At 34.8% G+C, this 22,788-nt stretch overlaps 1 protein-coding gene across 2 annotated transcripts; it reads right to left on the bottom strand.

Annotated features, from left to right (window-relative positions):
• Window positions 1-274: 274 nt before the first annotated feature.
• fwe (calcium channel flower) lies at window positions 275-22,572 on the bottom strand. Of its 2 annotated transcripts, XM_076135736.1 has the most exons (6): window positions 22,506-22,572; window positions 22,304-22,424; window positions 15,766-15,973; window positions 8,934-9,044; window positions 6,788-6,916; window positions 5,547-5,685 (listed from the first exon to the last, which is right to left on the bottom strand). In XM_076135736.1, exons 1-5 carry the CDS (start codon window positions 22,506-22,508, stop codon window positions 6,790-6,792), a joined length of 570 nt encoding a protein of 189 aa, XP_075991851.1. In that variant the 5' UTR covers window positions 22,509-22,572; the 3' UTR covers window positions 5,547-5,685; window positions 6,788-6,789. The 2 variants fall into 2 exon arrangements, with proteins under 2 accessions (XP_075991850.1, XP_075991851.1); XM_076135735.1 differs by lacking the exon at window positions 6,788-6,916 and having other exon boundaries at window positions 275-5,685.
• Between the last annotated feature and the right edge of the window lie 216 nt (window positions 22,573-22,788).

The raw sequence follows: 22,788 nt of genomic DNA on the forward strand, positions 1-22,788 counted from the left end.
TTAGTCAGCATTGGACTTGTTGCTACTTGCAGGGATTCATTGCTGTTTCTCTCTGATATAACTCTGATTTCATTGCTAGAAGAGGAAACATCAATTTAATACTATCAAAATATCTGCCTGACAATTTCTGGTCACTATTGGTCACCCATTGTCTTCATAAAAACTGGTTTTAATCTATGCTGCTAACTTTATAAGTGAATAGTCAGTAGCATGACCAATACTTTTCACATCAAAAGTAAAATAAAACAACAAAAAGGGTTAAATAAAAAATCAATTCAATATACACACATTTATTACAGATATGCTTTCCTAAATAGTAACATTAACTTGATGAGAAACAACTGCAACTGCTTACACTATACAACTAACGTGTACACATAATAATATGTATACACTCACGAAGTCACAAAGTTAACCAATACTCGGTGTCAGTGCAGGGATAAATGGGGATTTTTCAATAATTTTGATTATTTTGCCCTGTTTTTTAAATTCTATGCATTATAAGAGTAGGGCTTAGAATTTTCGAGTAATGTTTCTTATAAATACATGCAAAGATGCGTGCATGCTCGAACTAGCGTGCACGTACGGTTGGAAAGACGCGTCAGTACCAATTAGGCTGTATGTCTGCAATAATTTATGAAAGTTAATATCTAGTTAGTTTGCTGCTTAAGATGTTGCACTTTTCCTCTTTCATCACCATCATATCAGCGTGTAGACGTCTTCGACTGGACGTAGGCCTTTCTCTTTCAATGCATAGAAATTCAGAAACATCAAGTAACACTTAGAATGTTAGAATATCATGGTATAATATTTTTGTTACAGAATTTAGATAAGTACCTACATCAGTGTTACTTGAACATTTCAAACAGGGTGTGATGTCTTGTACAGTTTGATGCTTGTTTTCTGCTGTGAGTCAGAGATCTAAATAAGAATTTAAATGACTCAAACACGCTTGCCATCTGCACAATTTTTACACTGAAAACCATGGTTTACAAATACGACCATGGGAGCCATCCCATAGCATTAAACTAGGCCTTAATACAATTTTATATACTTTATAACTATGAACATCGATTAACATCTTAATGTGACAACATTCTAATATGAAAAACTTTCATACCTATTTTAAATTTCAAAAAACAATTGGCTATATTAATACATTCAGTTACTAGTTTATCTCTGCACTAAACCTAAGTGTACAAGCAAAATAACTATTAACCATTTAACTCTTCCAAACCAAAATGTATAAACTCAAGTTGCAAGTGTTTTAGGCTAAGCTATAAAGTGTATCAACTTATCAATTTAATCATAGCATATACTATATACAATCTCAACGTAAATTCTTATTTTAACAATCAATTCGCTTAATATACATAAATAAATCGATGCATTAAAATCATGATGCGATAATTAATTAAATTTAAAAAATATTCTCATGGTAAAAATAAGGAAGCACATAACACTCAACCATTCCAAGTGTTGCAATTAGAAAAATTCATTCACTAGCAACACTTTATACAAATTTTTAAATAATAAAAAATCTTTCCATTTTACTAAAATATTGGCTGTGTGTGAGCAAAAATTGTTAAAAACTAGCAAAATATTACCTAAGACTAGGGCCTTTCTTATACACAATAATACTTACGCAGTCGCTGTGGCGATTATCGTTTATATATTACAAAAATATCTTGCAATTACAGTAACAGTGATATTTTTATTCTATTCTGTGTTTTGTGGAACAATTTTACTAGAGGCTACTGGTGTATAATATTTATATATGACACAAGTGTAATATATTCTCTGTCATTTTCCAGTGTGTAGTAAGTGAGACCCATACTACACGTATATTCTACGACACAGACAATATGCATCAAATTGACATTGTTGCCACAATGTTTTACAGAACTACACCTAGTACGTCCTTCATGCAAGATTATAATAAAAACAAGTCTAAAAAGGGCTGGAAAGAAAAGACCCACAAATCAGTACAATTTTGGAATGCGTACGATACGTATTGGGCTCCATTTTGTTAGATTTTTGAGCAGAGGGCGCCACTTGTATGACCCTTATTTTACTTCAAGAAAATTCGACATAAATATAAAGGTTGATTATTATTTCTTTATCAATCAAAGATTACGTAAGTATTTTCGAAATTATACTATAAAGTCTGTATTGCAATAAATAGGTATAGCCTCATCAACCTTTGAAAACAGTGGCGCCTTTACAATTATTTAGTAAATGGAACCCTCTAATAAAACACAGCTAAAACAAAATGCTCCCGTTACACACTTTAGGACGATATGATATACAAATAGCATGGGAAGGCATAAGAGTAGATATAATTTCACTAACTACCATGCTAAATATGGATGAGAGTTGTTAACAAACGCGGGCCGTACTTGTATTTAAAGATGGTTACATTAATATTATTCGGAAATTAGTAAACATTACTTTGTTTTGCTTAAATTTTCGGCGCCGTTTGTTGTGGCTGCAAGACTCATGACATATGTAATTCAAGTTAAACATGGACAAATTTTATCAAGTAATTTGTTTCTTTACCTATCGGTTAGGTTATCTGATACTTCAATCAGCAAAACCAAGCAAAGTAAGTTAATTCCCGTATAATATTAGATAAAAGAGCGATCAAAAATCCATCGCTAGAAAGAGACAGCACTATACGGACTTTATTGCGATCCTTTTCTCACGACAAAACATATTATAAGTACGAGCCCTTATTATTATAACCCATCTCTCTCACTGAGAGAAGTATATAAAAAATGAAAAAAATAAATTATGAAAATGAAATGAAAGTAATAAAAATTGATATTAATAATTAACTTTGTATATAATAAAGTCTTTGTTTATTATGTGTTAGTTATAATTTTGTGAGCGTGTCGAATTGCCTATGAGTCGTAAAGGGATATGTATAAATTATAGGCATTTTATTGTAGTCTTTGCGGGGAATAATGAAAGAACTGAATAATTGCTTTTAATGCCTGTTTCACCTACTTACCTTATGTATACGTATCAGATAACCTATCTGCTAGATAAATTAACAGAAAATGTCGGAAAGTACTGCCACAATTCCACCTGACGTGCTATCCGATATTTATCCAGAAGAGGTGAAACATCAGCTTACAATTATTTTTAAGTAAGCCATTTTTGACGCAAACATAGGCCTAAGAACCCAACTTTGATAAACTTCCATTGCTTAGAAGTTTGTTTAAATTATTTTCATTAATATGAACGGACTGAATATATTGCACTAATCCTCTATTATGCTTGTATTGCTACATAATATTATGGGTCAAAACATACACTACTTCAAAATATTATGGCTCAAAATTTTCAGTTCAAACCCATTATATTCCGCAAAGACATACAAAAAAATCAAAAAGAAACAACCAGACTCGTCCCTGTCTACAACTTAATTAAATTAACTACACTATTAACAGCCCTCGACTACATTACGATACAAACTTCTACCTAAACGAATAAATATAGAAGATGCCATGAAAGGATACAACATCAAACTTTAGTCACGACTTCGAATTGACCAAGCGAATATACAAGAAATTTATTAACTTTTGAACATTATATCTGAAGCCATGACTTATTATTTATTTATTTAACAGGATAATTGAGTAATACAAACATTATACGTGCACGTATACGTTTTAGTATACGTAAACAACGTGCACGCATTAAAATCTGCATTTCTTTAAGTTCATATAAACGAATATTTCTCGTAAAATTCTGAAGTTTCATCAATAGATTCCAAATGCACTTGGTCCGTTATTATGAACAGTTTTATTATTTAGACCATATTAAAACTCTATTGTGAATATATTAAGGTATTATCCATTCACTCCTCTCATGGGCTAAGCGATATGGTACAACACTAGTATATGTGCTTATTTCATAAACCTCTATAATTATAACAAATAATTGGATATAATACATGCTGAATATTATCATAGACAAAATATTAACTATCTACAAGCTGAATGGTAAATAAAAATTGGCAATACTATTACTTTTTATGGAGGACACTGGTTTTTTTGTTGGCAACACTAATGTTGAGTGGAATATTGTGTCGGGAGACAGGAAAGCTTTTACATGGTCACACTGACATCGTAGATGTCTAAGTCTTGAAGATTTACTATGCGCTCCATAGCACCTGAATATTTAAATAAATTAAGCATTCGTTCCACTATATCCAAGTACAGAAAATATTACAAAACACTATTTTAAAAGAAATAGAAAAAGTTGGCTTTTTATTGCATTACTTGGACATACTGAAACATAGTTTCACCGCCGTAAACAATATCATTCTAAGTTATTTAAACACCGCAATTTGACAGAAGACAGAAGAATTAGTGTACAATACAATTTTGCTAAATATATCCAACAATCAGTAAATACTGCACCTATTATAGCTGCACTTTCGATATTTTACAAAACAAAATATTCTCAATACATTTTAAGGTATACGCTAAGTTACGAACGAGTGCACGTTGAATTACGACCATTTAAGTATACGTTAGTTATGGCCAAGTACTAAAACACTTCTCAATTTTAAATAACGTTACTCTCTTGCAGAAATAGTTGAAAGTACCATTTAAAATTGAGAAAAGTTTCAATAATCGTTCTCAATGCACTCGTAAGTTTTAGCGTATAGCCAAACGCAAAGACTACACGTCATTATCATGATTTGTTACAGGAGGAGTGTATTTTTAATTAACTATATAATATATGGATTTTCAAAGGAGTTTACTGCAAAGCCGCCGACGCACGGACACATGTTGACAACTTAATTTCAAAGACAGTCTTTAACTCGCTGACAAAAATTCATTTGAAATAAAGAACTTCTGGCATCAAGTCATCATGTGTCAACGAATTAGCGGATATTGGGTCAGGGTGTAGACTCCTCAAAAAATAACTGTTGTGACTTATTATATAATAGAAATACGGGAATATTGAGTCACAAGCTGACTGCGACCACAGCTAGTGTAATCTGCGCCAAACTATCAGGCATTATATCAAGCCAATATAATATTCCTGTTAATTCCCGTATTCTATTAAGCCCGATTTCCACCGCGAGCGGAACGAACCCACTAATGACTTCATTCAACTGGCAAGCGCAAACTGCATAATTGTATTTCCACCAACAAATATACAAGTATGCAATTTGCGCTTGCGAGTTTAACAAAGATATTAATGGGTCTTTACACACACACTACACTATATTAGGAGCGTACAGGATTACGCGCGGGAAAGCAGTGTGGTCTTCGCTCGCGATTTTCTTCGCGGGCATGACACTTTCCTTTCCCCTTGCATACCCTTTACACACACGCTCTTTCACGAGTGATGGTTGTTTCATGCGCGATAGAGCGTATGTGTAATAGCACCTAATGGGTCCGTTCCGCTCGCGAGCTTTATATAATAAATTTACAACGCGAAAGTTTCAAATGTTCTATAAACATGTAGCCTTGCTGAAACGATTCGTGTACCAGGAGCGCAGTACATAGAAGGAGACTCACGGTGGGCGGTCAGTTGCGCGGGACGCCGGTGAAGCTGATGGGCTGTTCGTTGGTGACGAGGTTGGCGCGGGGCGCGCTGGTGGGCTGCCCCATGCCCGCCTCCAGGTTAGCCGCCGACGTCCTCATGTCGTCTATAGATGCTCTGTTTATAATACAAACTTTCGTCAGTATTTTGGTCTCGATGACGTCATTGTGAGTTAGTATGTGCGAGATTTCGTTCGTGTTGGTGATTTTGTTTGTATATTGTGTTCAGGATAGTTGCAAGTTTCTACCAAGGCAATTATTTTTATTCCAGAACATTGATAGTCTTCATAACAGAGCTATGTAAATGTTCTCGAATAAAAGTAATTTTAGGTTTTAGTAGAAATTTTTAACTATCTATTTGCAATAGGTGCGCGAGTTTATGAGTTCATGCGTAACCTTGCCATTCTCTGTTTCCTTGGTGACATGATATCCAGCCAAGCCACCTATTCCACTGTTGATTTTTATACTTAATTGTATTGAAAATGTGTGTGTGGTTTGTGCTGAGTGAAAATAATGTATATTTATAACAAATGAAATAATATAATGTATTCTTAACAATAGATGTATAAAAATAAAAACAAATAGTCGACTATATTCTGGTAACACCGTAACCTAAAATAATTCATAAATAAAAAGGTGTTGCTAGCTGAAATAAAAATACGAGCAATGTTTTTAAAATCAAAATAGTTAGTAAAACATGCAAATTGCGACACAAACCCATGCAACTAGCAAAGAACAAAAGGACCTTTTAACACGCGTGTCTGAACGAGCGAATATTCTTTAAAATACATTTTGTACTCGTAGATTTCTATCAATAAATTTCTTATTTTTAACTTGCATTTTACTTATGCATTATTTGTTTTGTTTTCTTTCATGAGACTTTCACGGTTTATTATTTTGTCTACCAAAAATGACACTAACGCCATTGCATTGCCAGATTAAATATAAAGCCATAATCATCGAGATATTCTTTACGTCGTAAACTTTTTAACAAATATCCTCTTTGCATGTATTCATAGTTATCTACAGCTTCACAATATTGGGCCCCGTTTCGATGCTCAAACAAAAATCTGATCATTTTATCTAAGAAACAACAATCTCTAAAAACATCGCGGGCGTTTCTTCGAACTTATCAAATAGGCCACAAACTAGATACAGTTTAGTCTAAAGCAAATAAGTGTAGAATATTCGCTCGTCCAACGCATAAGTATAATGCGTGCCTTTAGTTGGGACGCCAGACGTCGGGGTCCTCCATGAGCGTGACGTTGTGGTCCTGCGAGCCCTGCAGCGGGGCGCCGGGGGGCGTGCTGCCGCCCGCCGCCATCGCCGCCATGTCGTCGCGAGACCCCCTGTTGCACCCCACACACACGCGCACACAGTTATTCACATGTTATTTGTAGCGGTGGATCTAGTCTAACCGACAAGGCGATACTTCTAGTTTAAATAAATGACTCTTTGAATCTAGGTCTCAGGTTACTTTACGTAAATACAATCAAATGTATATGATAAATACTCCTTTGGTTTTAATCACACAAAATATATGCCTAAGGGCTCCTACACACAGTGCCGGCCTGGCAATGGCCGCCGGCTGAGCCGTGCGGGTTTCGCGTGTTCTTAACATTCGAGCGATTGATTCAAGCATTTGACAGCTCTGCGCGGCATGTGTGCAGCAGCCATAATAGTAGTTTAAAGCATTTTGTGTGGATTGAGAAGTCTATGAATATCAAGTAAAATAATTGATCCCTTACCCCAAAAAAGCAACCCAATGAAATAAAAATCAAAATCCCGTACACCAGTTACGTGCACGTACTCGCACGTATACGATCAAGAAACGCACGGACTATCTATACAAATACAAATTCCTAGATCCACCGCATATAAGAACACACAAGTAAGCAATAAAAACCTCAACCCTGTTAATTACAAGCTCAAGTTATAGATTCAAAACTTACAGAAACAGCCATTATTATAACATGGCTTTTATAAAGCAACACACAGTTTGAGAAAGGATTCAATTATATACTTTCATTGTATTATGTATTTGTACTCATTAGTTATACATAATGTTTGTTATTAGTATTCACAAATAAAGCCGGGTCCAGACGAGTGTAACATAATGTAATATAACCTAAGTTCTACATGAGGACGATTTGCGAACGTTTCATGTAACGTTCACAGTGCCATCTACACGTCAAATAGGGTAGTTGCCTACCAGTCAAATCAGCTACTCTTTATGAAATGTCAAAAACACATTTTAGTACAGAAATACGACGTAGTGACGTCACTATGTCATGATTTCTTTGGTATTAAATGAGTGTCTAATAAAATGTTTGTCTGCATTAATTACGATTTCAACATTATTTACGAAAAATGCTACATAGTCTGAGCAATTAAGATGAGTCTTTTACGAGTACGAGTTTAATCATTTTTCGTTAACCCAGTCAACTACCCGATCAACGTTACTTTACACGTTACACTCGTCCGGACCCGGCTTAAGACATACACCACAAGTATATATAAATATATTATTTTATAAAAGCATTATCAGGGGCTATTAAAATTCCCGCGCAATCATACGACCCCTATATTACTGAATCAATGATTCATCGGTATTTCCCCGTTTGTTTTGATTGATGACTGTATTAGTAATGTACTGATAAACAGAATATAGATAAACCCAGATACCAGTACCATTTCCTGTAGTACATTTTCAGTACAGGTGGCATAATAGCGTTGATTTGTAATTAATATAGGCTGTATCATGATAGTCTATTTCACATACTTCAATTATAAGGAGCAGTTTCAACAGTTTATATTTAAGTGTCAGATAACTAATCTGCTAAATAAAGTGACAGCAAATGTTTGAGAATAACTGCCACAATTCCATCTGATAAGTTATCTAATAGATATTTAGAAGTGGTGTAAACGGGCCTTAGTCTAATTAATAGAGTACTCCAAATTCAGTAGTTCAGGCTCTGTTATAATTATTATCAGCCAGTCGATCAATAGGCCAGGATCAGTAATTTTATACATTTAATAGGGCCAGGCCTAAGACTAAACATCGATTCACTACTCTGAATTTGATTAGATTTATAACGGTTGTCTTTATAACATTTGCTGCCAGTTTACCTAAAGTTATTCAACAATTAGCCGGCTGTAAAACTAGCCCCTATTTTAATGCAATATTTATAATCTGAACTTTTAATTATAAGCTACTTTGCCACTATATCCCTTAACCCGTAATATGAACCTTTATAAACCCATCCCTTATAAGACAGACAGATAAGACGCAACCTGCCTTAAAGTCTGATTCAAAGCCCTGTACTATAACGTCATATAATACTATATTTGATGAAATACACTGACTTTTTGCCGAGCGCCATCATGCCATAGATGATGCCGGTAGCGAAGATGAGCCCGCTGCCGAACCACGTGCTCATGCTGAGGAAACACATGAAGAACGGCACCACCGACAAACTGGAAATTAGAAAAACATCATATTAATTACATAGTCGAGGTACAAAAATGCCCGCATATTTTTTAATTGCGACAAAGAATTGTCTCTGTAGGCGGATAATAGAACGAGGGCTCCAAAACAGCATCTAAGTTGACAAGCAGGTAGTCTTCCATATCCCTGACGCGTATTTGAAAATGCAATCAAATAGGTAAGTACCTAATTTCTCGATCTCTCACTGCCTACTCTATAAATATGTTCTCTATACATGTTTTTATCTACATCAACCCGAATTGCTAGTTCTTAAAAACGTATATTAAATCACGTATCATCTGAAACACGGCAAATAAAGTACATAACTTAAAAATCCAATGAATAAATCTGGGGGTAACGATGCAAAAGGACGTCGGCGTGCGTGAGTTATCACGGATCTCGACGGTGATCCTTCAAATATGTACAGAACCATAATACCTACTTATAACCAGGGAGCGAGTGAGGTAAAAACAATTGCTTTTTCTATACAGTAGACGTTTAAGAATTCAATTTTTCTTAAAAATTCTTATTAACTATGGCGGGGTACATAGTCCAAATGATAATCATGAGATCTCAGGTTCGATACCCGGGTTTAGGAAAGTGCTATTAGCATATTTTTATTTACTATATTAGATTGCTTTTCAGTAGCAGAATTTCAGAGTTTGGTAGCGTGCTCGGTATGGCAACAGACTCGCCCTCTACTTCATAGGACTATCATTGTTAATGGCAAAACGTGGATGTACTACACCTCTGTCAAGCCTTTGGGTATAACAGGCGTGACATTACGTATATTTTTTAAATTCTTACGGAAAACTTTGTTAATTTACTGATTAACGCCATATTTATTATGAGGTTGGGGAAAAAGAAAGAAAGCTATTTCTATTTTTTTCACCTTTTTGCATTGTTACCCGAAGTGTAATTAAAACAGACTGAATTTTTAGTTATGTAACAACCTACACGTACCTTATTGCAGAAAAGTGCATAAAGAACCTAAAGTGACTTTAAACGTTGTTATCAAATACAAAACCTTACCATATAACGTCATAGAACACAATACCTAATACAATATATTATCCTCATACGACGATCAATCAGAGACACACGTAACACGAGATCTATACGCAATACGATTCTAACAATAAATAACTACAGGTACTGGGAAATACATCAAATTGAAGTAATAGGATATTTTCTACGTAAGACATATTTACTACTTACTTCTTTGATATAGAAAAACGATACATTACATACCTACTAGATGACACGGCATAGTTCTACCTTAATTCGAAAAATAATGCATGATTTTTTTTGACATCATCAATCGTTGATATATTTTAGCCAATTTAAGAAGGTTTAATGAATTACACTAACGCATGAATCACTCTGTCATGGCGACCTGAAATTATGCTCAGTAGTACCTGCTTAGGACGCGGACAGTTATTAAATATCGTTTAAAAATTATGTTTAAATTACAGGAGCAAATGTATTTTTTTACTTTTTATCCCCATAGGAGCTGAGCTTGATCTATCTTTCAGATAAAATTGCTCGTGTATGTATATAATCAATGTAAGGAAACTATGTACTAAATGTACTTATGTATACCTAATAAACCTATGTATTAATTTAGCTAACAATAATATAAATAGAAACTTCCTCAAATAAAATGACCATTGTTAAAACGTAAGGAAAACGTTGACTAACGACATAACAAGCATAGTTAATTAATTGACGTTAAATTATAAAATAGAACTCATTTTGTACAAAAAAGAATAATTATTTCGCTTACACAGATTTTATTTTCTAAACTTTAATGAATAAGGAAAAACTCAGAAATTACAATTATAATATACAACGATAAAAATGTCAAGAAGAGAGCTTTTGGGTGTACTTATTCTAATTATTTCTGGAAATACGCATTTTTTTAAGTAATATCTGTCCCACTGCTGGGCAAGAGTGTCCTCTCAAAGTAGGGGAGAGTCCACCTCGCTGACCTAGTGCGGACGAGGACTGCATGCCCTCAAGAAATGTGTTAAAGAACTTTTAGACATGCAAGGTTGTATCACGATGATTTCCTTGGTTCACCCTTGTTTGGTATAACAACGTTTTGTCGAAAATCGCTCCGGCGAATTTTAGTTACAATAAAGTCATTACGTTTAATTATTCATTTGACCGAATAATCAATTGGCAGATTTTTTATTTAGCATATTTATTTCTTTGAAATAATGTCATTTGACCGAATTTTCAAAAGTACTAGTTTTATTTAAACGAATGTTTTACTCAACTAATAATAAATTTCCTCTCTTATAGATATATAAATAATTCATACTGATGATAATACTGTCACATATTGACATAAATGCATATATATGTTACTGTAAAAGCCCGAACTGTGGTATATCTTAAGATTTTCCGGTAAAACCTAAGATTTACCAACTCTCAATGGTAAAAGTCCGAACGTTCTTTTATTTCGAACTTTTACCACCATTTAATTGGCAAATCTTAGGATTTACATAACGAAACGGTAAAAGTTGATTATCATGTGTTTAAGCCGTAATATAAAGATATTGCTAGGGATATAATTATATGCCGTAATATAGTTATAACGAGAGTTTGAAGATGTCGCCGGAGCGCCGCTTCGCGGGGCTCCTCCTTCTGGGTGGTTTAAAAAAAAATAACCACGAAGGCTGAGGTGGGAGGCACCTCAGCCTTCTAACCTAACCTACCCATGTCGGTTTGCCCAAAACTCCTTCTTTATAACTGTAAAATTATTTTATATTAGCTACATTTACCTGCCCTTGAGGTATATCCTAAGATTTACCAAGTAAATAGGGGTAAAAGTTCGAAATAAAAGAATTGTTCGGACTTTTACCATTGAGAGTTGGTACTTAAAGCGATCGCATTTAATTTAAGATTAGTCTAAGTGTTTTTTTTTTTCAAAATAAATATTTTGCAAATATTTACAATGTTTTATTTTCTGCATTACATTACACCAATTGAATATTCGATAAAATATGTACATGTTATACCACCTGAACATTACATCAAATGAACATTATACCTTTTGATCAATAGCGCAAATGTTGTTATCGCAAATAAATATTCGATGAAATGAAAATTATGTTAATCGATATTATACAAATTGATTATTTTCTTAAACGTTGTTCGAATTAGTAACATTACATCAAAAGTTGTTATACCAAACAAGGGTGAACCGATTTCCTTCACTGTAGAGCAAGTGATAATAATTTTAAAAAACGTAATCGTAGGAAATAAACCAAAAGACCGTGTTTTGTCTTCTAGGAAGTTATTTCGCTGATATAAATCTATTATACTTAATATCAAATATTATATTATTATCGAGGTTCATGTTCCGATAAGATCTTATAAACAAATTAAGTAATGGACATTTGATACGCCTGTGACCGATTAATGAACAAAATAACAATATTGTATAGTATTTTACGCTAGTGACTTATGAATTGATTGTTAGATAATCATTATAGAAAGTCTTTCACGCTATAGAAGAGTATGTTAAAAAACTCTAAGAGCTTACCATGTGGTAAGTATTTCCAGAAAATCATACAAAATGTCTGTTCAGCAAAATAAACTGCCACTATTATTATGCTCAAGTCCGCAATTTACCAGCATGTTAGACTCAAAGCCTTTCCTCTCCCTTATTCCGGGAGAAGACCCTTTCAAAGCAGTGGGACATTAATGGGTTAAATTTAATTTATTAATTACTATGCTGGCACAAGCACTCAATACTAATCTGTAGTTCTAAAAGTATTGATATTAAAAAATAACCCAGTAGCCGTCTCCAAGCCAAATTAGTAAGTCAATTAAGTCAACGATTTAAATTCAACTATTATAAACGAAGATAAGAGTGAATTTATGAATAAAGCAATAAAATCACCTTATCAACCAATGACGGCTACAGAACAACATAATTTAATAATCGTATTCAATTACTTTAAAACGGGATTTGAGACTTTAGTGAACTTGCTTAACATATTTTTGAAGCGTTAGAACCAGTCAGATTACTACTACATACGAAACACGAAAGCATGTATGTGAGTTAGGATAGATGGATGTTACTGTTAAACTAAAAAACTGCTGAAGTAAATAGGATCGAATTTTGTTTACTATACTTTATGATCTTGAATATATTTTCATTTATTTTGATTTGTTGTATCACGCCTGTTATTCCCGAATGGTTAAGCAAAGGTGTACGAAAGACGTGCGTTTCCTTTGTCAACGTTAGTCTTGTGTAATAGGAAGTGAGCCTGTTACCATAACTGGAATGTGTAGGCAGAGGTGTTCGAAATACACACACGTTTCACCATTAACATTGTTAATCCCTAGTACTCCCAAGTAATATGGCAGGGCACGTTATCGAGCTACTACTGAGAATATAATAACCTAAATCAGAAAAGCCGACTTTACTCGACCCGGGTGTCGAGACTTCGTGATCAGTAGTCATATACACGACCGAACATACCACAGAGGCAGTAAATCTCATACTTCCTAAACTATATTTAAGATTCAGTCAGGGACATATTTCCATATAAAAATTCATTGGATTCTTTTATATAAAAACACAACTCCCGCACTATGATTCGCTTTAATGCCGCGGGGACTTTTACAAACACACAAACAACACACCACAAAGTACCAGACCCGAAACAACTATTTGTGGATCGCACGAATAAATAATTCTTCCGTGTGGGAATTGAACCCACGGTCCCCCGACTCAATGGTAGCGGCGTGGCAACCTTAACAACCACGGAGGCAGACTTTATTAGTATCAGTCATGATCATAATTAGCCTGAATATATCTATATAGTATCAGTGAAAAGGTACCATAATGTGATGACATTATTTGCGTTCAAATCTAAGTGGCTGGTAGTCTGACAGCCATGTTCTATTATTGTAGATTCGATCAATAATACCTAGTTTATTTAAGTCGCTTCAGTCTGAACTACCCCGCTAATCTGTTTGAATCTATACGTCGCGGAAGTGAGATAGCAGTTATACTGATTCCCAGGCTGATATATCTAGCATTTGTTGACATTTGATGAAACGTAAATAGGTAAAGTATGTTGATTTGTATACAGATTTTAATATATTAGCTTAGCCTTTTTCCAAACTATGTTGGAGTCGGCTTCCAGTCTCACCGGATGCAGCTGAATACCAGTGTTTTACATGGAACAACCTCCACAACTCGGTAAGACTGGTTGTCAGACTTTCAAGCTTCTGACTACTGTTGACGACTGTCTTCGAAAATGACAGCCGGGACCCACAATTTAACGTGCCTTCCGAAACACGGAGGAACTCGATATGTGTTAGATGGTCACCTATCCACAGAACAACCTCGGCAAGCTTAGCTTAACCTCAGAGATCGATCCGCGCGGCTGTCGTTAACTAAGCCACGAGCTCCTCTTGTATACAGATTTTAATACATCTAAAAATTAAAAGTAATGAAATGCGAGATTCTCAAGACTTTATACACATTATTATATTATAACCTATACATAAAACCACGCTTGTATTGTTGATGTATTACGGGGGTGGGCGGAAACCAAAGTATGACGTTACCCGCTACGATCCCTACAAACTTCTTTTCTTCATTCCTATGTCATACAGAGCTGTCGGTTAGGAGTACTACGCACCTGACAATTTTTAAGGTTTTGTCCGTAGAAAACAAAAGATGTATAGTAGGCTTTATCTATACTAATTATAAAGCTGAAGAGTTTGTTTGTTTGTTTAAGCGCGCTAATCTCAGCAACTACTAGTTCGAATTGAAAAAATATTTTTGTGTTGAATAGACCATTTATCGAGGAAGGCTTTAGGCTATATAACATCATGCTACGGCCTTTAGGAGCGGAGTAGCAACGAGAAATGTTACAAAATCGGGGAAAATTGTCTCACTTATTTGACGCAAGCGAAGTTGCGCGGGTCAGCTAGTCGCTACTAAAATAGTATTTTTTACAAACAGTTTGTTGACCATATAACAAACCGTATATTTATTGTAACCTTTTTAAAACATACGAAAGAAGCAACACTTTAGTTCAAGCACGCTGACATCAAGATAAGAACTAATAAATTGCAATGTCTTGTTCGTAGGAAACATGATAACATTAAGTAACTCAGGTTATTTAATCACGAACATACGTTTTCAATTTAGACTATTAAGTATCTTGTATGAAATACAATGTCGAGTCACGCGAAGGTACAAGAAAACTTATGAAAGACCAGTTAAAATGGACGAGGCTTTCTAGCGAACGCCTGAAGCCGTCTTCCGTTTTCGAACTATTGTTTCTGTACAAAACTTACGTGACAAGGGCGAAGTGTGAAAACAAAAGGTCTAGTATATCTAATTTTTAAACAGTATTTTGTTTTAAGGGCTTCCAAAGGGTAAAAACGGTGCCCTATTATCGCTGTCTATCTGTCACCAAGCTGTACCTATTGAACCGTGATAGGCAGACAGTAGAAATTTTCACAGATAATGTATCTTTGCTGCCGCAATAAAAACAAACACAAAAAAAGGAAACATATACAGGGGCTCCCCATACAACAATCGTGATTTTTTCCCGTTTTTATAAAAAAAATCCTATATTTATTTTTCCCTACGATTCTCGCATTTCTTCGCATTCGCCGTGTAAGACACAGTTCAAAAAACTTTTAAGTAAACAGTCATATCAAAAAACTTACCCAATATAAAGCGCCGCCTTATTCCAGTAAGGTCTCGTCTCCACCTTATCGCTGAGGGTCTGGACATAGTCTATAAAGAAGCAGCAGCACGGCGCCTCACAGACGATCACGATGAACCCGGCCAGCATCTGCCAGATGCCGGCGATCAGGCACGTCACGTTCAACACCACAATGCTGATGCAATTGATCAGACCCGTGATTATCGCGACTGAAAGAAAATGGAGGGTAGTTGAAAAACTCTGTGCGCTAAAACGCAATAAACAAAATGTATGTGCAGAAACAAATGATATATGTTTTTACAGTTTGTAGATAAAGGAAATACTGAATTGATTAGGGCGCATTTTTATTGGTCGTTAGTGACCGTGTTCAGGAGATTTTGTAAAGGCATGCCATAGAACTTGCACGCGGAAACCGTTTTCATTGATCTCTTTTGTATGATATTGAAGCCATCTCGTCTAAAGGTCAGAATGTATTTTAGAATAAATACTTTTACAGCCCCTGAGACGACAGTATTACTCTTATGTGTTATAACGATCCATATCCGCATTACGAAAAGCGGGAGAAATTAATAATTTCAAGTTAATTGTGTACCCAATCGATAAAATTATCATAACGCAAGATTGTAGTCGAAATACAGGAGTATAACTAGGCGTTCACAGGGGATGTAATATTTAGATTCACACGTTTGAATCTGACCCATTTACATATCGACCCTAACCTATTTCTAGGACAAGCGTACAACCACCGCGTGGAATGACGTAGGTACTTGTTACAAATTCTGACAAGAATCGTAAACACTTCTACTTCATTGACTACACTAGTATATATCATGTAGTTGTATATAACTGTCGATCTCGTCAACCCAAGTTTGATTTCCGGGTCGAGTACGAGTAAAGTTTTACGGGATTTTTTTAATTAATGGGGGTTTTTTTTGTCTTGAAATATCACCTGAACGTTGGTAACTATAATGAATTCACATATTGGTGTATTCAGTCTGCATAGTTCCGGGGATATCAAGCGTGAGGGAATATAACAGAAAAAGAAGACGCTAGAAATCTAATTCAAGTTCTAGAAGTTCTCCAAAAATAGACGTTCTTCTTTTAGGAACACAATGGCGTTTAAAATGAAACGTGGAGCTATGATATCCAAATATAACACGAGTGGTATACCATTTTCGTCAATGGCCTTCCCACACACGACACAATTGGATAACAAGTCCAATTTGTTGTAAATGAAAAGCGCTGAGATGATGTTACATATTATACAATCATGTAACAAACATCGCTATGGAAAAAACATCCTGTATGGCCCTTAGAATAGTTAGAACGGTTGAACGTAGTAAATCTCCAACTTTGCTGGAAGCACCTCTGTTATGAATGGGAACATTTTAGTAAGAAGTGTTGCACAGACAGCTGAAGACTGCAGAAGGAAAAAAAGAGGTAGTAAACGTAGAGGTCGTCTATCATATCGTCCTAAGAAAAAACGGTAATCAAACAGGCTTTACTTAAGAATTGTTATTTTCAACAAGTATTAAGTCCCCAAATCGCAATTGGCCAGCGTGGTGGATTCAAAGCCTAACCCCTCCCTCATTACGGAAGGAGACCCTTGCCCAGCAGTGGGACATAAATGGGTACTATATTATTACAACAAGTATTTACAGTCCTTTTAAGCACTGTTACCAGTTTTCAGTGGAGGTTTTGTTGGTAGCAGATACCAGAACAGAATGAAAACCATAGATAGTATCAATAGATAGGTGTGAATAAAATGACTACTACGGCTAGTAATAGCGGGAGTTCCGATGTTCTCGAACGCGACAAAGCAATTGTCTGGAAGCGGCTGAAATTCCTGTACATGTGGGCGAATATATTAACGCGCATTGTATGAAGCGAACCATCTGTATTTATCATCTATATTTTATCTACAGGCACCGTGTAAACGCTATACTTTTCTATGTCTTTAGACATATGAAGAAGGCTTTTATTATTGCTAGATTAGCGGTCAACCTAGTGTCAAATTGTTCAAGCCGTACGATAGCCTTTGACATGGCTTAACGACTGTTATCTTAGCGGGCCTTTTTACGAGCACGAAAACGTTCAAAATCCACTACGGTTACCCATCTACGGAACGACCTCGCCACCTGTTCCTTTACGGCACAGATTGCTAACCGATCGAAGAATGCAACTGCTAAAATAGTATTAAGAAGGTATGGAACTGTCTCTGCTGTTCTCTCAAATCAGAGTGTATGATAAATAGTAGTGGGCGGAGATCAGTGAAACAGTATACACTTATCTAGTTTTGAAAGTAAAAGTGTATGGGTAGAAATCGAGAGCAAACTATTATTTTAAAGCCTAGAGGCAGAGAGTCAGCATTTACAAAAATTCTGAACCATCGTAATCGGGCAAGGATATTTTTTGAAAAAAGGGAATGGTATATCTACTATTTTCTTTGATCCACAAAATTTTACATAAGAATTTAGTAAAAAGCTTAGTAAAAAAATAACCACATGGGAGCATTTCTCGCATTCACACCACTTTTCCTTAAAAGTCGACCTCGAGCAAAAAAATGGCGCTGGGCATGGCACTAATTAAGAAGGCCAACGAAAGTGCTTATTCAATTGCATTTGCAAAACACCGTTCCAAAACCCAAAACAAATTATGAATGAAACGTCAATTCATAAACTACATAGCTTATATTTATTATCTTATCATTTCATGAACTTGTTACATTTCTGAATGAACGCGAACAAAATTAATTAATTGTGTTATAGACGTGTTGACTCGTATACGATTGGTTGAAGGGAACACGATTGAAAGCATCGTTCGTGGAACTTGTGAGGGAATCGATTTACGAAGTGGGGCGATGTTTTTTTTACTTTTTACGGAAGGAAATGGCATCGAGAATGGTTTATAGATGCTGACAAACATTGATATAATATATTTTCAGGTTTGAATACTGTAGATAACAATTTAGGAATAGGTCGTTTTTTTTAACCCATTACTATCCCAGTGTCCCACTGCAGGGCAAAAGGGTCTTTTCCCAACCTAGGGACCAAGTAATAATGATTTTTTAATACACACATAACTGAGAAAAGTCATTGGTGTGTTGCCTCGGGTTTGAACCTGCGATCACTTGAGTGGGAGGTGCCAACTTAAACCACTCGGCTATCGCTGCATCTGATCTGGTTAACTCGACATTTATTGTTTTTTTTCGTAAGAATGGAGGTAATCAAGTGTCAAAGTTATTGGAACCATCCAAAGGTTTACAGGGCATAAGGTCAAAATGATATCAAACAAGGCTTTACAAATTAAGTAGCAACAAGTTTTTACATTAAATGCGTTTTATGTTATCGACAGACTTTTAATTTGGTACCCAGGATTGTATCAGAAATGGATTAGTATATAATCTACAGCAGTTATAGGCTGAATTCAAGCAATCGTTTTATCATCAACCAAGCGTCAAAGTTGTTGAAAGCCGCCCAAGGGCCTTTGACGTGGCTTAATGACTGGTATCTTGATTAACAACAACCAGGACCGACTTTTAACGTGACCACTGAAGCACGCAGATGCCCAGTTCAAATACCATACCACTATGCGGTCACCCATCTATGGAATTACCGCGCCAAGGTTTGCTTGACCCAGAGATCGTTTACCGACTGGTGAGCGCAACTGGCTATAGGCGCCTAAGAAGAAGTTATAGGCTGGATTCAAGCAATCATATTATTGATTGTGATGAACGTTAGTGGGTCAACTTCAATCTACCTATAGCAGTTATATCGTACACATTTAGTTTATTTATATAACGACGGCTGTTGTCATTAAGAGTCCGTCAGATAAGTGATTCATGCACATTTACAATGTGCCAATGAACGCTTAACGCACTCAAATTAACGTAGTAACGTTGCGAATATTTACTTCGCGAAACTTTGCTATTTTTTACATATTTTTAAGTGTGGTTTGTTGTAGTGTAACTAAGGATGCTAAGGAATTTCGATCTCCAGAGCCTGAAAATCAGAATTGTCGATTGAATTTATACGTGTAACTCTGATAAGATTCTATTAAATTCTTCGTTTCCAAATTAGTTAGTATTAACAATCAACATCTTCTTAGAATAGGGCCTTCACAAGAAATATTCAGACATCAGAGCAACCTCAGTTACTGAAGGGTTTCTAGAGTCTGTATTTCACAGCGACTATCATACAGTCAATAACCATGTGTGCGATATACGAGAAAAATATCGTAACCAACTATCTCTACAATAGAAACGAAATAGCCAAAAAAATAATTCAACTTCATTGCATTTCCGTAATCAAACTAGTTTTGATAAACTAGGTTAATTCAACACACAATTATTTCGTACAAAAACGTTGTTATCAGCTGTTATCTTATACGAACAGATAGTTGTGTACAAATGATACAGCACGTATGAATGTTTGTTTAGGAAGTAATAGTGTTTTTAGAAACGTTTAGAATGATATGTGAATTTCTACCTGCTGGTTCACTCCCGACAGGATCAAATATGAATTTGATTGAGTAAGATTCGAGCTAATGTTAAACCGTCTCTTTAATAAAATAATATTACGAGAGAATATAACATAATTGAACACTGAATTTAAATTGAAACTAATAAGATTATTTGATTCACATTGTTGTCATTTCGAATCAGCACTCTTAGTTCATTCGAACGAATTCGATTCTGTCACAAGTAAGCCACCTGACTACTTTTTGTACTTCCAAAAGTTCTTTTGTCAAAGAAATGATTACAAGTGTGGGCAGGACCTTTGGACATCTTTCCTCAATCAATTTCTTTTTATGTGAAATATAGCCATATTTCGCATAAACAGCTGTGCAATTCAGCCGAATTGCACAGCTGTTTAACCAGTTCTCATATAAGATAATAATATAAATATTATTTTACACTAAATTTTTGAAGAGAAAACAGAAGATTATTTTTAATTTGCTTGATACAATTTTGAATAACAGGACAGTTTTCGAAATATCAACAGAATTTTTGTATGTATAACAATGGCACAGATTTTTTTCCTGCTAATTTATTAAGATTTGATTTAAACAATACATTTATATTACATAATTTACAAGGAAAATATTTAATTAAAACTTGTAAATGCTATTACTATGAATGTGAACAAGCTGAGTTTTTCCTTTTATCACACATCCAACATACATTTTTAATTGCAAGTTATTACATACTGAAAAGGTGCATTTTGCTCTCATTATTAGATTTATTCTTTTTCAGGTAAGGTGAGTGTAAAATTTTATAAGACAATGTCTAGAACAGAGTGAAGCGGGGTAGAAAGGTAGAGAAGACCTCATGCATGCATAATAATATGATGCATCACAGGGAGGACAGAAAGTCTAATTATAATTATTATTAAGTTTAGCAAAACAGTGACTTGTAACACTCACTGAAAACATTATCTTAGCAAAAACTATATTTCTTACTTTTTCTTATCTAGTCAAAACTATTCTTATACTTTTTGCTTATAATACACTTTGTCCCATTCTCTGATGTCATTCTAATACTATAGATGCTGATTTTCAAACACTATACTGCAAAGATTTTTTTAAAAAGCCATTTGCAGTTGCTTGTTTTGCCTATTTGAATATGGAATTTAATAAGTTCCATGACAATATAAGAGACTGCTGGTTAAAAAGTATAGTAATTTATGTATAATCCTGGCAGGAAGAATACTCTTTGAACTGACAATATAATTGTGTCCTAATATAAGGATAAAACAGCAGTCCATAGAAATCATTTGAAATAACCTTAATTACTACAAGCATATTCCTTGTTAATAGTTCCAAATAATTATGGTCTGTCAGGCACCACCATAAATAAAGCATGTAATTATTCATTTTTATAGTATTCTTACAGCAATTTACATCTCATTATAATAACAAATAATTATACTGCACAGATTTTGTTACAGTTATGAGTATGTGACCTACTAAAACTGAGGTTTAATTTTTTTTAATAAATAAATGTCTGTTTTCAGTTGCTCTAGATTGTCTGTGCTAAAAAAATGTATTTCTGTGATGTAAGACTGTATTGTTACTCAATGTCCTCAATTTCTTATTGGACATTGTATTTCCTTTTTTTGTTTTCATATTTAGAATCTGATTTCTCTATGTAAACAGATGACTTATCAGAGTGCCAGTATTAAATTAACTTAATTAGGAACTTTGTATCCAATTGTGATCATTACAATGTTTTATAGAGTGTATAAATATATGCATGTCCAGTTGATTAAGTAACTTTTATGCACCAGTGATGTTCAACAATGCTTTGTGAAAGTAATTAGTCCCTTTGTTCTAAAATTAAGACGCAATATGGAGCAACACTATATGTTTATTATTTTAAGCTCGATCACTTTAGGGAGGGTGGTGTAGGTCTCGGCGACAGTGATAAGATAATGGTAGTATATTTTCCATAACCCTGGCTTATTAAATACGTAATGTATGGGCTGTTACGTCAAAATATCACGTGTGTTTAATAGAATATACATTAAAACAATACGAACTGAAACCGCCAACTGTTCCAACTCCCCGACCAGCGTAGCGCATCCACCAAGGCACGTCATCTTTCTGGGCATTGTCGCCGCCCGGCCGCGCCATAAGCATTGAAAGCTTGTCTGTTAGCGACTGGAACAATCATTTTTATGTTTATAAACTTATTTCAATGATTTGAACGTAAATCATTGAGTATTTACGAATAATTCTTACCATTTTCGAAAAAATCAATTCACTGCCCTGTCACCTGTCAAGTCAACTAAAGACGGCTTGTTTCCGTTGACACCAATTGCATTCTTGAGTTGACTACTGCAAGAAATCGATTGTGGTAACAAAAATGTTTTTAATTTAATTATAGTTGAACAAGTTATTAATATTAAAATATTAACAAAAATAAATAAAGTTAATATATCAATCGAACTAGTAAACTATAAAAATAAATGATGAAAAATGCTGTACCTATCTTACGTGTAACTGAGAACAGCCTTAAAGAAAC

The sequence above is a fragment of the Anticarsia gemmatalis genome, chromosome 3, assembly GCF_050436995.1.
Source record: "Anticarsia gemmatalis isolate Benzon Research Colony breed Stoneville strain chromosome 3, ilAntGemm2 primary, whole genome shotgun sequence".
In the NCBI taxonomy this organism is placed as follows: domain Eukaryota; kingdom Metazoa; phylum Arthropoda; class Insecta; order Lepidoptera; family Erebidae; genus Anticarsia; species Anticarsia gemmatalis.